This window comes from Lepidochelys kempii, chromosome 3, assembly GCF_965140265.1.
Source record: "Lepidochelys kempii isolate rLepKem1 chromosome 3, rLepKem1.hap2, whole genome shotgun sequence".
In the NCBI taxonomy this organism is placed as follows: domain Eukaryota; kingdom Metazoa; phylum Chordata; order Testudines; family Cheloniidae; genus Lepidochelys; species Lepidochelys kempii.
Window position 1 is genome coordinate 105,330,223 of NC_133258.1, and position 16,450 is coordinate 105,346,672.

Genomic DNA, 16,450 nt, shown 5'->3' on the forward strand with positions numbered 1-16,450 from the left:
CAGCTCTTCACCTAAGGCAGCTAATGAGAGATGCCAAGCCAAGGGGCATATGCCAACTCCTGCTGCTTTCTTGGAGCTAGGTGCCTAAATCTGGGCTGCAAGGAGGTACCACTCTTGTGGGATTCTCAGCTGCAAACTCTGTCTTGGCTTTAGGTGCCTATGCCATTTTTTTCAATGTCGGGGTGGGGGAAAGGAGCTCCCTCATAACTTTTAGCCCCATAGTTAGTGTATTCACCTGTGACATGGGAGACCCTGGGGGTCAAGTCCCCTGCCAGCTGAGGGGAGAAAAGATTTGCATAGGGATCGGCCACCTCTCAGTGGCGAAGGAGGTCATTGAGGGAGGCAGGGGAGAGAGAGAATGGCTCTGTAGCCTGGTAGTTAGCACACTGTCACTTGTGAGGTGGAAAATCCAGGTCCCCCATGCCTATGACTCTTTTGAAACTATTCCATTGTAGAAAAATAATTTTAACTAGAGAGATGGAGCCCAGCCCTCAGAATATGCCATAGCTCAGTGGTTAGGGTACCCACGCAAGAGGGAGCAGATCCCTGTTCAAAACCCTTCTCCCTCTAAGCTGGAGGGGGGAATTGAACAAAGGTCTCCCATGTGCTCAGAGTGTTCCCTAACTTCTGGGCCAAAAGCTGTGAGAGAACCTGCCCTTCCCCTGGCTGTTTTGTGTAAGCTTACCTTAAAGGGGCCCAATCTGATAGGCAAGCTGTAAGCATGCTTACTGGATTGGACCCCACAGGCAAGTTAGGTGGAGGGCCATCTATCTTCCCTGGGTTTGTGAATCACTCTGGGGCTTAGGTATCTTGGTGCCTGGTGTGCACATGCCCAGAGGCAGAAACACAGGTGCCCAGGGAACTTTTACTACAAACATTTAGGTGCTGAGTGAGTTTAGGTGCCTACAGTCTTCAGCAGCAGTTGAACAGGAGTTTTGTGAATCTCAGTGGGGCTTGATTCTGGGATTTAGGCACCTAACTTGTAGTTAGGCTCCTCAGTCCTTTTGTGAATGTAGCCTATAGTTTTTAGTAGGTGTGCTTCTTAGGGGGTTTTTCTGTGTTGCAGCAGCCTTCATTGCCCCTGGGAAACCACTGCATCAGCTGACAGCATGGCAGACTTTCTCAGATGAGGCAAGCACAGAAGAAAAATTAACTTACAACACAAAAAGAAAAGGAGTACTTGTGGCACCTTAGAGACTAACCAATTTATTTGAGCATGAGCTTTCGTGAGCTACAGCCCACTTCATCGGATGCTCACGAAAGCTCATGCTCAAATAAATTGGTTAGTCGCTAAGGTGCCACAAGTACTCCTGTTCTTTTTGCGAATACAGACTAACACAGCTGTTACTCTGAAACCTTACAACACAAGTTCCATAAACCATTTTTTTAAATAAATTGCTGTATACTCTTATACAATCTATTTGGAACTCATTGTTTTACTTCAACACTTGATCTCAGAGGCTCCTTTTTACAGTTCATTTAATTGTTTATACGTATGAGTGTTTCTATAGTGCTCATCACCATAATACTACTCCCTCCCCCACCCCATCTCCAACAAATCTTCAAATATCTGGACTCCAGTGCTTTACTTTATGTAAATTAACTACAGGTTTTTAAACTAAAGCTCAGCCAGATATTTTAATGAACCTTCTTATTAACAACTTGTCTTTGAAAAATGTGTCCTTAATTTTACTAAATATGAAGAAAAAGAAAAAAAATCTCAATGTGGGCCTAATGCTGCCACACTTATTCATAGGTATACTCGCTAGTTGTCCTGTTCAAGTGAATGAGCCTTCTTAAGCATCCACTTCTGCAAGATAGCAAGTGCCCTTGATTCATCCAGAAATAGCTAGGAATAGCAGGTGCTCAGACCCCAGAATTGCTTATTGTCTCCCAGGATTGGGTTGATCCTGCACCACTGAAGCCTGTGGGAGATTTTCTATTCACTTCGATGAGAACAGGCTCTGGTCTATGAATACAGAGCATTCATGTGAGCAAGGGTTGTAGGAGAGGACTTTTAATGTATAAGTATGTTTGTGGAGAACACCCGAAACAAACTTAAATTCTCTTCAAGCCATTTGGGAAAATCTAAAATCAACCAGACTGACCTAGATGTGTATTTAAAAATCATGAGTATTTTTAAAAATCTTAAAAAAAACCCCAACCAACAGTCAGAAACAAAGTGGGGAGAAGGATAGGAGAAAGAAATCACATGTTCCCTACAATTGTACTAGCAAGTCTCTCAAATTCACTGGGGATGAAGAAGGAGGATGGTTAATTAATGCAAACAAAGAAGAAAATTCTGGCTTATTAGCTGGAAACTGTTGTTAGATGTCTCTGTTGTTTACCTGCTTCAGAAATCAACAGTCCTGGGGTCTGGAACAACATTATCCAATCAGATCACAAATAAAAATGTCTGTGCTCCATCTTCCTCATCAGATGCAGCTTATACTTAATCTCTTTCGAATGCTGTTTATTTGTTTTTCTTGAATGATTACCTTTTATAGGCCTAATGGAGTGTTTTCCAGATACACTGCATTTGATGAAGGTATTCAGAATAAGAGGGGCAATTCATTTCCGTGAACATTGCGCATTTTTGCCTTTTCATATAAATAATAGCTCTGCCTCATTTATTTGCCTTTAGAGTTCATACATTTTGATGTTCACATTAAAAGTCAAGAATTCCTTAAATTCATGCTTTAAGTGAGCCCCCTTCTCATAAACTACTCCAAACAGTTACCACTACTAAGTATACATTTTTTGAATAACCTCCTTAAACAGAATAAGTGAAACCACTATATTTGAAATTATCAAAATATATTGCCATCATTTATTGAAAGTAGTTTATTATTAAAATATTTGCAATTGCTTATTCCTGAACAGCTGAAGTGAACATAACAAGCCATAACATTTTGCTTTTGTTTCCTTTCAAAATACTTCTGGAACTCAACTTCATTTATATTTAACTTTCTTTTTTTGTCAAGTATGACAATGATTACAAAAACATACAAAACACTTCAGTAATTCTGAGCAACACACTTCTACTCAACCTCTCTCCAAGTGCGTACATCCACCTTCAGTTCTTGTTTTGCTTCAGATCTTTAGCTGTGCAAGGTATTTGCGAGACAACATCACTATTCCTTGTTGTCCTTTGTGCTCAATGTAGAACTATATATTATCATATTAGTGGTACAGATGAATTTGTAAGGCAATCCGCACCAGCAGTTGTACTGTACAGAAAGAGAGGAAAATTTGCCCCTTCCCAGCAAGAATCATAAATTTAGTTGATTGGCTAGCCATGACTGAGATTATAACATGTACAATTATACATTTTCACCAAAAGCAAAAGGTGTATTACAAAACTACAATATAATACAAAATAGATTGGGCATTGAGTAAACTTAGTTTTTATGTATTTTAGTTCTACTGTGTTCTGGTTATGTCTTATAGGTTATATTTTTGTGTGTGTTTTCTACATTATGTATAAATACATGTGTGCACACACACACCACCTACAGTATGGTGTCATGATAACTTGGAATAACTTGTTTTATTTCTTCAGCCATGTGATATAAACCCCAGACCACTTGACAAACAATGGAAGGATGTGACCACGTGCATTTGCTTTTCACCACTTCACCTGTACCCTACCCAGTCATATAGCTGTGCCAGAGCTACTTTCAGGATTTGCAACCTCTGAGCAGCTTCAAATAGGCACCACTTAAAAAAAAATAACCTGCCACAAAAAAGTTTCCTTCTTTCTCCTCAAACGAAGATAAAGTAAAAAGTACAGATCAAAAATTACATTTGCTGCATCAGTGAGGGATCCACAGTTTAGAGGCCTGATGTCATTGGTATTGAGATATTAAGGTGATAAGTCCTTACTTCCAAATATGTCTACATCTCTTAGGTATTTCTTTCAAGTCTAGAATCACATTTGCTATCCCACTCAGCTGCGATTTCCGATTATCCAGTGAAATGTGTGTAAATATATGCACACTCACACAGAGACCTGTGCATTTGGATCCCTGGTGGTTCACCCCATATGAGACCTTAAATTTGCTACACTCTGAAATACAGAAAATCTATTTTAAATCACTTTTGAAAACTGTATTTTAAAATTTTCCTCCAAAGCCTGTCTGATAGCTAAGGCAACCTGGTTTTAAAGGTGAAGGGATGTGAAAAATAGTACCTATTTAAAAACAAAATACAACTCTAAAATATTTTCTAAACTAATATCTCTAAAATGTAGCATAAAAATACATGATGGTGTTTGATGGTCTGAAGGTTTTATTGGTACTCTTGGAACAATTTGTGTTATTCACTTATGGTTTCATCACATATGAGTACTGCAGTCTTCACAAACGAATGCTAATAAATGTTACACCAGCACACACCATTAATATTGTACACACAGATATTCACTTTATGCTTTTTAATGCCATCTAACTGCTACAGTCAGTGGAAAAATATTTTGTTTTAAGTTTCTAATTTCTCTAGCTTCAATTTCTACTACTTAGTATTGGATATCAGTCCAATAATACGGAGGGGAGAAGAAATTCTTAGGAGACTTCAGATTGCAATGAACTTGCAAAGCAAAAATTCTTTTTTGGGACTAATTATGTTGGAAGAAAAAAAAACCTTCTTTGAAAGATTTTTTTTTAATTCTATTTCACTACTGACAAATTTGCATATAAAACATAAAAACAAAAATACCAGGAAGGGAATAAAAGGGCTCTGCAGTGTTTCTGGTTAAAATCAGAATGCACTTCTGTTTCTCTCCCTCTGTACTTTAAGTACTAAATTCTTTATATGGATGTCTAAACAAATGTGTGGAAGAGAGTGACTTAATTAGTAGGAACTTTTGCATGTAGAGAGAGAGGCAACAGATTGACTAACCCAAATCAATCCATATCGGATATGAATATGAAAATACAAACCTTCTGATCTTTTACCTACAATTTCTAAAATATTTGCTTCAGGTTGCCAAGCCTTTCTGCTAACTCAGCGTCAGCACAAGTTCAAAACATTCTGGAAAAATAAGATTTTTTTTCAGTCTGTAACATCCAATTTTCAAAGTTCCGGTGCTGTAATTTTTAGTGTGTTTATATTTTAATTTATTCTTTCATTGTATACAATGTGCTTTTCAACTCCTCTCTGGGGAAGAATACTAATATGCTGGCTTGATGTTACCCAGCACCTCATCCTCCCAGTTGGGGAGACAGCAGAAGAAGAAAGCACAGCCTATTAGAATAATAGTGCTGGCCCAACCAAAGCCGTATGCCCAGCTGAACATATTAGCTCCCCTCATTTCGATGTCTTCTGTGAACTTCACTGGATAGATGACCAGGCATATGATCTGGAATATTGCTAAAGGAAGGTAAAAATAAACAAATTGAAAATGAGTGACAATTAATCTCATCACATTTCCTACTCTGACTTTATTGGCAGGTAGGTGCACTCCCCTCTCAGATATTTAAGGACTTAGCTGCAATCCTACAATCAGATCAGTGCAGGTATACCCTTGCATTCTTGCAGAGGTCCATTGACTTCAATGGGACTCAGCGCAGGTATGAGGGTCTGCCCACACAGATCTTATGGCAGGATCAGGGCCTCATTCTGGAACCATTCTACACACAGATCTCTCACTGACTTCAAAAGGATGTTTTGGGTGCAAAGTGACTAAAGAATTGGGTCCTTAACCCTATGCTTGAGAACAATTCAAACTAACACAATGGCAATGATGCTTAATAAGAGGAATGCAAATTTCTTTAACCAAGCATAGATGCAGAGGTGGAACAATCTGGACTAAAAGAATCAAAAGTTGTAGTTAAAAGTCCTTTACTTTAGTATTTGCATAGCAGTTTCCAGGGCAAAACATACTTGTGTGTTAGAGACATTGCTGCTGGGATTGTTGTTTCACTGTTTAGTTACTTCCACAGAACTATCAGAAAGAGTTCAGAGCAAAGCATTCTAGTTTACCTGCTCGCTTTATGTCTCCCCCATCATGTCACAACACCCACATCCTGTTTTAATTTTGAAGTGAAACTTGATTTGCATCCTTGGACATTGTAATGATCATTACAACATGTCTAAACTCTGAGGATGCAAACCAAGTATCACTTCAAAAGTAAAACAAGCTTTTCTCATTCATAAAAATGAATCATGAACCCAATTAGAAATATGTGTGGGGTGGATATTTTTAGGAGGAGAGAGAAGGAGGCTTTACTCCAGCTAGCAGGTATCAGAGTTAGAACAAACATCAGTTTAAGAAGCAATCATCAGTCTTACCAGCAACAAAGAGCAAGCCACCGATTCCTCGCACAAAGTTGAAACGAAGTATGTCAACAGAGAATGCAATGACTGCTAGGGCGAAACAGATGACTAGGATCACAAAGCCGACGAGGTAGGTGGCAGCTGCTGCTCTTCCCCAGGCTTGAAAGGAAAGGGGGAAACATGTTATATAAAACAGTACATGGAAGTATGTGTCATCTTTAGGTCTTTTGTTTGCTTTAATTCTATCATTGTGGAGATTCTCTCCCTTATAAGCATACAATATTGCTTTGAAGTATCAGAAATGTAAGTGTGGCTTTTAGGGAACCATAGACGTCTGAGCAGAGAGTAATTATTTATTATCACTATTTATATGTGCCATAAGTATGCACAATGCTTTACAAGCACAAGAAAAAAGACAAAGGTTGGGATTTTCAAAAGCACTCAGCATTGGCCTAGCTCTGCTCCCATTGAAATCAATGGTAAAGCTCTCACTGAAGTTAGTGGGAGGAGAGTTAGCCCACTTTTGAAAATTCCATTCATGGTCCATGAGCAAACAGACAAGAAGGATGTGGGGAGGACAAAATCAGACAAATGAAGGGATATCAACCTGGGCAATGCAGTTTTCTGCTGGGACCAAGAGATAGAAGCTGTTTGACATCATGAATTTGTAGTTACTTTTTTAATTGATGAAGAAATGAGTAATGCTGTAATGGAGGACTAGCACTGGAAGGCTTAGCAGAAGAAGTTAGAATTAATGTGAGATCTGAATAAGGAAAGGGTGATTGGTATACAAGATAAGGGAGCCTATGCCCACATAGAGGAAATGAGAGATGTGAAGGCAACCAATGCAGAAAGTTATGGGTAGTCATAAAGGGAGTGGAATAAGTCACATTCAAGGAATTGGATTTTGGCAGCTTTATTCTGCATGAACTGGAGCGTGAAGTGAGAACAGAACAGAATGGAGAACAGAATGGGGTAGATCTGGAATAGTTAAGGGGAGAGATTACAAAGATTTGGACATGGTTTGTACCAGTAGAAATAGAAGGGAATAGGTGGCTCTTAAAGATAATGTAGACTCAGCACCAAAAGGACTTGGAACCAGCTTAGATGTGTAGGGAGAAGGAAAGCGAGCAGTCCAATGACTGGTGGAGTTACCCAAACTTCCCAATTTTAATTATTTTGAGTACCATGTGGGATAAGAGAATACATTCAAAGTGGACAGGTTCATGGGACCAGGATATGTCTCAAGTATAACTTCAAGTCACTCAGAGGCAGAAGAAGAGGACCAAAAAGACATTCAGAAAGTAACCTTATTCCAGTAACCTTATTCCAGAATGTTCTCCTCCATTTGCCACTGCTAAGTAAGAAATCCCTTCATGGCAACAATGGGCATCAATGTCCGGGCACCAGAAAAATAACATCCCTTCCTGAAAAGCAACCTACAGTTTCCTTTTTAAAATAAATGCTGGCTTCTGAAGATTCAAATCTCATTCTCTTTCCAAACAGCAGACACAAGCATAGGCAAGCATCATGCAACAACAGGCCATTTCTTAACCACGAGGACAAGTAGTTGACTATTTTGACTTTGAAGAGACCAAAGGTACTAATTCAAGAGTTTTAATTTTATAGGTAGACAGTCGTCATGCATCTACCATGCGTCCACCTACTCTAAAGACTGGTTGCCTGCATTTACACAGGAGATTAAAACAAAGAAATCATGTAGGCCCAAATCCTGAACCTGTCTCGTATAGGACTAAGGGGCATAGCAGAATACACATGAGGGTTCCACATGGGCATGGCCCAATCCTGAAGACAGTCAGCCAGGCCTAGAAAGAATGTGGAGAAGCTCCACAGCAGCCCTGCAAACTGGACCCACATTGCTGCTGACAAAAGAAGGGAGTTTGTGCAAATGAATAAATATAACATCACTATCAGCAATTTGCATTCCTCCTCAACCACCCCTAGTATATCCTATCCCTTCCCTCCCATGTGGAACTGATGCAGGGTTAGGAATGGAGGACGGGAACGGCTTGGTTGGAATTTTTGGTCTGAAACCTGTACTAATTCTTTCATACTGGATGTCATTCGCTGACGCTCCCAATGCTGGTACTGGCCATTAGGTTCAAAGCTGCCACAGCCAAAGGATTCATTTGCTGATCATTACTGTCTAAATATGCTTAAACATAGCATGGAATCAGCTCAAGAAAAAATGTTTCCTGGATTAAACCATCTATTTAAACTATTTATTGGGATTTGTCATACAGAATAATTCACAAAACTATTATAAAAGTTCAGTAGAAAGCCAGATCTGTACACTCCTTGAGCAAGGGGAGTTTGGAATATCAAGTACAAACATTCCAAGGACTCAGACACCTTATAATTTGGATGGACTCTGAACAGTTGACTCTCTAAAAAAATGGCATTGTAGGGGTCTCACATTTATTGAGTCTCAGGGATCTCCTTATCAGATACACTTACTTTACAAGTAAAAAGAAGTTTTTGTATAACTGCCTGCTGTGAAAGCTCCTCCTGGAATCCATTTGCTGTGAATTATTTGCTCAGCTCTGGTAATAATAAACTAGCAATGTAGTTAGCTTTGGGAGATGTCTAGTGACGAAACTGCAAAGATTAGTGTCAAGTCCAGTTTTATTTAATGTCTTCATCAGGGCTGTCCTTAAGGGGAGCCCAGGGCAGTGAGGCCGGTCACTGGCGGTGCGGCAGCCCAGCTCAGGTCCCTCCCTGGACCCTGCCTGCCAGAGGGTCTCCAGCGGGGGCCGGGCTGGGGCCAGGACAGGAGGAGCTAAACTTCCCCGTGAGTCAGCAGTGGGGGGAGGACGGGGGGACCGGACGACACGACTTAAAGTGACAGTGAGCTCACACTTCCCTAACACTCACACACACACACTGTCTCTCTCACACACAGACTGGCTCTCATGCCCACATACACTCTGCTTCTCACGAGTCACAGTCCCCCAATACAGATTGTCACACACACACACACACAGTCTCATACTCTGTCACACAGTCCCCCAACACACAATCCTACACACACACACACACTGGCTTTCTCGCGGGCTCTCTCACACGCACACACTTGTATTATTATTGTTGTTATTACTGCTTGGTACTTACTGTCAAAATGCTCATGGTGAGCCAGGAGGGGCGAGGGGCTGCAGGAGGGCCCTAGGCTCTGGCAAGATGCAGCCCCCATGTGACAGCGCGAAGCCTGCCTTGAGCCACTGCCACAGCGTCTGCTGCATAGGAAGCTCGGTGTGTGTCAGCAATGGCGGGGGTTCTGGGGGACCGCGGGCAGGGGTGGTGGCTGTGCCCAGGGGCAGCTCTACCAATTTTGCAGCCCCAAGTAGTCACCGCCGAGTTGTCGCCGCAGCGGGAAGAGCAGCAGAGCGGCCACCGAATTGCCGCTGCGGGACACAGACGGCCTCCCCCTTCTAAATGCCACCCCAAGCACCCGCTTGGAAAGCTGGTGCCTGGAGCCGGCCCTGGCTGAGCCCCCTCGACACACTGGAGTCAACGGTGCCAGCTGGGGACCACCTTCAGTGGAGCATAGGGGCACCAGTTTAATAATACTGCGTAGGGCCCCATAAATCCTAAGGACGGCCCTGGTCTTCATAAATAAAGAGGGAGTAAAATGGTCATGGTCACGAAATTTACAAATGATACTGTGGCCTTGTCTAATTTGGCCACAAATTTTCTATTATTGCTTCCACCATTTCAGCACCACGAGTGGCAGCAGGAGTTGGCATATTAGTATAGATAGGACTGAAGATAGCTGTTGGTGTTTTTTGCCATTGTGTCTTGTGGACCTGCTCTGAGCAGGATTAGACAACATCGTGCTTGAAACAGTGAGTCCTACAGCCCTGTTTACACTAACACTGCTACTGTTCCTAACACTGGTGGAAGCAACAGTGGGAAATGTTTGGCAAAAGAAATGCAAGAAAACCCCAGTATAGATATGCCCTAAATGAGAGCATTTGACAATACCAAGGAGTATAGGGCTTGAAAAATGTACCGGACACCTGTGTTAAGGGTCAATATAAAGATTGGGGTAGGAAGGTTCACCACAGAGCACCTGGTGAACACCACTTTTACACACACACACACACGAGACTTTCAGATCTGAGGGAGAGTGCTAGGATTCCTTTAGAGTATTATCCCTGGACTCTAGATGGAGGTCCTTCTTTCTGATCAGCTTCTGCCTCTCAGCTGTCTGACAAACGTGAAAGACTCCCCCTGTCCATGAGTGTGCTAAATGACAGATTTTTGCTCTCTTTCCATCCCAGAGCTTTCTGACTGTTGAGTGGGCCTCAGCTGATCCCCAGCTCCCAGCCTTTGTTTGTGGGGTCCTTTGTCTATCTCAGTTGCTCAACAGCCTTTCTCTGGGGTTAGCCATTGTCTCATCATTTTCACGCTGTTTTTGCTTGGGCAACTTGAAGCTCTATGCCTCCTGACAGAGGGAGAAAACACTGCACCAGTTTCCATTTGGTTCACATTTGTAAGGCTAGTTTTGCAATCATAAGTGAGAGGTGTTTATTTGTTAATGTTTCAGTTCTGGAGAAATTGATGTATTCAATCCCTTTTTAGCCAGAGAGTTTCTGATTCAGCACTGGCAAATAGGTGCTTATGATATGGTCGCAAAACCACCAATGCAATTTTGGGCTGCATATACAGAAGCATCAGATCATGCAGCAGTGAAGTAATAGTCTTTTTCTATGTACTCTGCACCAGCTTCACCTGAAATACTGCCTTTAATTCTAGACATCTCATTACCAGAAATATATTTCAGAGTTCACAGAAGAGCAACTAAAATGATTCAGGGCTGAAAGGATATAATTACAAGGAAAGATTAAAAGAGTTAGACCTATATACCCACATCTTAGCTAAGTGATTATTTAGAGAAGAACGTAAGTCTACAGATATTAGAGGACTGCAAGCACCAAGGAGGGAGAGGAGTTATTTAGGGTGGCATTACCAGAAATGGGATGAAGTTTAAAAAGGAAGAGAAATTAGCCTGAATGTCAGGAAATCTTTTTGACAGTGAAATGTGTTCCCAAGGGAAGTGGTGAAAACTCTATTGCGTCGGACATTTAAAATTAGATTGAACCAAAACCCTAGGAGAACATTCTGTAGAGAGCAATCCTACAGCAGCAGGTACATGGACTAGATCATTTAAAGTATCAGGACTTTTCCATCTATAACTTCTGATTTTATAAGTTTCATTGCAATGATCAGTTGGTGAGGTTGTGAATAATTGCCGTTCTAATGGCTGAAGACTGGGAACTGCTGATAGTGATGTTATATTTATTTTCTGTTATCATAAATGGCTGCAGGTTGTTTGGTTCAGCAACAGAGCAGCAGGTATGAAATGTGATCTTGTTGACCAAATAAGGAGGTCTAAGCTCTCTTCTGGTTCATCCTGAGCAGGAGTCCATGGTAAAGGGAATTTTCTTGCACACATAATGACAGAATAAGGTGGATATGTCCACATCAGAGTGCAAGAAATGCAGGATTCAGAGATTGTTTTGGAGGAACTAAGATTGTTAATTGCACCCTTTATTTTACTGGTGAACGTTTTGAATAAGCCATGGCTACATCTGGAAATTGTACAAAACAATGCCCACTAGTACAACAACAGGTTGACACTGGGTGGGGGTCCTATTGTAGACAAAATGCTGGCAGCTTCCAGAGTCTGTATAACCATTGTACTGTAGTTGAACATGCTGAAAAGCAGGTAGTTAACTGGTCCGGCATTACTCATCTCCACTGGGATGCTTAGTCTGGTACCCTGGCAGGAACCTTATATAATGCTTCCTAGTTTAGATAAAGCTATAATACTTGATTTGGGTGGGTTGGACACAGCAACCTTGATAGTGTCTCTTTTACTGTCATTGACTTTTGCTGAGCACACACTGCAAACTACATTCAACTTCCCCTAAAGCAACTCTTGTATCACAAAGCTGATAGGAATACGCACAGAGGGGTAAGGTCAAGAGAGAATATATCTTTAACATTCCTACCTAACTCATCTGAGCTGCCTGATAAATCTATCAACAAACTTGGCTGAGAGCCTGCTGAATCAAAGTCCACTCAGTCTCCCAACTACACTGTTACTGCTACACATCCCCAGATGGACTTAACAAATAACTCACGGAGCCTGGCCCATGCTCATAAGATTCTAGCCTTTTTTTTTTCCTGGTAAAGATCCAAATTAATGTTTCCATGTATTGTATGTACTTTTTAAAATCAATTATTGTGAATTTCATAAATGCCAATGGATTATTAAAACATAACCAGCAGGGCATTAAGTACCCTGTTAGGGACTTGACCATATATACTTTCTGTTAGAGGATGGTAATTCAAATCTAAAATAACTGTGAAGCTAAGAACCTTAAAAAAATAAAAATGTTTATCTAGAATCAAGAGGACATTCCCATCCACAAATATTGGGTCTAAACCTACAAGTGTCTTTTTAAGGTACAAAGGCAGAAAAACAATTGCTTTGCAAATAAGCCCTTACCAGTAATACATCAAATACAGCATATCTGACCAGCACAGACTAGACACAAAAGGAGGATTGTTAATCCAGCAGCATTCTGGGCTACATAACCTCAATTCAAAATGCAGTGCAATGCGCCAGCTTTTGCATGTAGTATATTGGTAACATGCACATGCTGGCACTCAGGAGCTTCCTGGTGAAACCAGAACAGTTCTCAAAACAAACCCTCTTTCCAGCTACAAGCTGACCCCCACTGTTCTTTTTGGCTTTCCACCCTTTGTCCGTTGTGGGACACCAGAGCCCCAGGTTTCAGACATGTATTAAGAAGCAGTTCAATTTAGGAACCATTCCAACAGGAAGATTTTTTCCCCCCCAACTAGAGGGCATGGTTCAGTTTCATCTCCCCTAATCAACATGCAATGGACATGCAGATGCTTGATTAAGAAGCTGATTCCAATGTAGCTTTAAATTAGTGAGGGGATCCACCTTGAAGCTTTCTTTTCTTATCACTGGGAGGGGAACAGAATAGGGTGGAGTAATTAGATATTACAAAGAGTTATGCGTCTAGATTAATAAATTGTTTTAACTGCGGCAGCCCTGTGCATGCCTATTTTGAGTTAAAATTCTTAGCATTTTTAAAAAATAAAATAACATGTTCCATATTGGCATGTTAAGAAAATCAAACCATGGTCTGACATGTTATGTCCTTTGCCTAGATGTAGATAATATTTGAACAGAATAATTTTGACAGTACAACATTAACCTCATCAAGATTATTCAAGGGACAAAGTTGAGTTGGTTAAAATAACCTGTCAGTAATTAAGGCTATTCTTCATTTATAACAGCCATAGGAACAACAGTTCTTTAGCAAAACAGCAGAATGTGGCCCTTTCCCAAAGCTCCTGGTTTTCTGGGGTGAAGTATGAAACAGTCATATAGTACTAAATCTACAGCATGTATTGAGAGAAACCTAAGTGCAGTAACTCTGCTGTGTTAGCAAAAAAAAAACGAGGAGTACTTGTGGCACCTTAGAGACTAACAAATTTATCTGGGCATGAGCTTTCGTGGGCTAAAACCCACTTCATCAGAAGCTTATGCCCAAATAAATTTGTTAGTCTCTAAGGTGCCACAAGTACTCCTCGGGTTTTTTTGCTGATATAGACTAACACGGCTACCACTCTGAAACCTGGCACCTGTTTTTTTAGCCTTTCTTCCCTTTGTAGGAAGGGTCTGGGAACATGAAGTTACTTTCTGAGGGCAGCCAAATTCCTCCCACATAAGAGTAAAACCTACAGACATCATCAGGGTAAAAAATTATGCTGTTGCTCTCACAATGAGTTCTGCATTTTGCTTGCGGGCAAGTGCCATAATGGAAAACTACTCACAAACATTAATCCATCCACACAACAGATACAGTACCCCAAATGGTTTATCCTCTGTTTCCACACTCCTAATACCCATTTTAAATCCAGTATAATCCAAGGTTTCTGAGTTTCCAGATCATTTTGGATGTTTATCATCTTGATACAATCATTGTATCTGTTCCTCCCCCACTAAGAAGGCTGTAAAAGAACCAATATGTGCAAAGAACAGTCTCTGCCTTTTAGGGAGAAAAAATATATTCCATTTTCCTTTTCTTATCCTCCCAAGCTTCCCCAGTCCAGTGCATTTCAATGAAGTTCTGAAGGTGTGTCTCTGTATTTGACCCTAAATGTTTCATTTGATAAAACAACAAATGTAATCAGCAAGTACTTTGGCAGCAAAAACCATACCCTGAGAATATGTGGTGAGAGTATTAAGAGGAGGCAGCTGAACCGAACATAATTTACTAACATTTTTAGCCACTTCGAAAATATATACACAATATCCCCCTGATTTAGTTTCAGATTTTTCAGCTGCTTCATATAGTGACTTCCTTCTCTATAATATATGTATGTGTATCAACTAAATACCATTTTCTTTCCATACTCAAAACACATTTCACTCTATTTGAAATCACAGGTTGAGAGGCACCAAAACAGCAGAATTTCCTTAGTCCAGAACGGTTGGACTCCTGTTTCCCTCACTCCCTCCAGAGTATTATGAGGAGGGTAGTTAAGATGTTGTCCAGGTATGGCACTCCAGAGGCTGGGCATGTGTGCTGTGCTAGCAATGGCCAGCATTTATCAACACACTCATCAGAGGGCAAAGAGGTTGGCGACTTCAAGGAGCCTCATGTAGGTCACAAATAGTGCTGGTGGAGAGCCAGCAATAAAGGAGAGAAGACATGCAAAGAGCCAGATCTGTTCACTTGATTTTAAAAGACTCCATCTGCTATTCTTTTTCATTTACTTCCATTGTGAGTCCCTCATCCAGTTGCTTAATGTTGGACTGACAGGGAAGCCTGTTCAAAAGCAACCAGAGGCAGATAAGGCCTGGTTTTCTGTGTAACTATTAACTAGGAAATGCTGTTAATGCTAGTCCTGCAAACGCCAACTTGTCCTGAACCCCCCATTAACCAGCCACACAGGGGGAACAATTGGACCCTTCCTAAGTGAGGAAAGGGGTTGTTTTGCTAATGGCCGTTGGTAGAGGCAGTTATTTTGCTAATAAAGAAGGCACCAATTTACAGCTGTCAAATATTGGCAGGGATAACTGGGGTGGTTGGAGTAGGGTGAGCTCAGGCATGTGGCCTGGACTCTGACACCCCATTGCAAACACTTACAGTAATCCATGAGGGACTGGCATACCCAGTTGGGGAAAGTGTCCCACCGGGTGCAGCTCTCCCATAACGACGCTTGGTGCTGGTACGGCGCTGACTCCGATTCCAGCCAGCCCCGGCCGGACAATGCAATGATGCCCAAGATGATAGCTAAGCCCAGGAGAAGGGGCAGGAGCCACCTGCATCTCCAGCAGGCAAGGGTACATATCGCCATCTCATGCAGCAGTCAGGGCCTTCAGCAGAGAATGGATGCACAAGCCTGAGAGCTCTTTCTGGATTCTGCAGGGTGGGGTGTTTTAAGAGAGAGTGTGTGTGTGAGAGAGCGAGAGCTGCTTTTTAATCAGCAGAAAGGCAGTAAGGGAGGAGAGAGCCCCACCTAGATTCCAGTGACTAACAGCAGCAATAACCTGTTGAGCCAGAGAGGAGCTGCCGGGCTGGGCTCAACTCCCTTGCTGCTCTGTTCCTTTCCCCTGGCTGCTAAACAAACCATGGTTCCAATTACACTCCCTAGTCTAGGCACTTAACCCTTTCCTAGCAGGCACTGCCCAGCGTAAAGTGCACCTCACGAGTTCACAAATCTTTTTGCAGTATGAGAAGATTCAGGGCTGCCCTAGGCTGTGAGAAAGTGAGATTTCATAAGAGATGCAGTATTTAAAATCTCACTGAAAGGCACTACAAAAAGTATTCTCTAGTGGTGCTGATCAAACTGTTTGATGTAAAAAATATTTAGTATAAAATCAGCCCATTTTTTGGTCCGTGAATCAGCCACAAACTGATCCTGCATTTCTTCTAACATCGTCATTATTCATAATTATTTCCCAAATTAGTTTGAAGTATTAGTTTCCAACCTGTAAGTTGTTCATGAACTGATGACTTTAACTCTTCACCGTTCATTATTCATGTTATGTTGTAGCTTGTAGCTGGTTACTTAAGTCTAACAGATCTCCTTCAGTCCCCAC

The 16,450-nt window shown here is 41.4% G+C and overlaps 1 protein-coding gene across 1 annotated transcript; it reads right to left on the minus strand.

Annotated features, from left to right (window-relative positions):
- Positions 1 to 2,800: 2,800 nt before the first annotated feature.
- Positions 2,801 to 15,930, minus strand: LOC140909058 (p53 apoptosis effector related to PMP-22-like). Its single transcript, XM_073337447.1, has 3 exons — positions 15,495 to 15,930; positions 6,292 to 6,435; positions 2,801 to 5,370 (listed from the first exon to the last, which is right to left on the minus strand). Exons 1-3 carry the CDS (start codon positions 15,703 to 15,705, stop codon positions 5,171 to 5,173), a joined length of 555 nt encoding a protein of 184 aa, XP_073193548.1. The 5' UTR covers positions 15,706 to 15,930; the 3' UTR covers positions 2,801 to 5,170.
- Between the last annotated feature and the right edge of the window lie 520 nt (positions 15,931 to 16,450).

Coding starts and splice junctions, on each gene's coding strand:
- LOC140909058 (XM_073337447.1), bottom strand. CDS start 15,705: ATGGCGATATGTACCCTTGCCTGCTGGAGATGCAGGTGGCTCCTGCCC. Junction 6,436..15,494: donor CCAGTCCCTCATGGATTACT/GTAAGTGTTTGC, acceptor TTTCCTTTCAAG/CCTGGGGAAGAGCAGCAGCT. Junction 5,371..6,291: donor TGGCTTGCTCTTTGTTGCTG/GTAAGACTGATG, acceptor ACCTTCCTTTAG/CAATATTCCAGATCATATGC.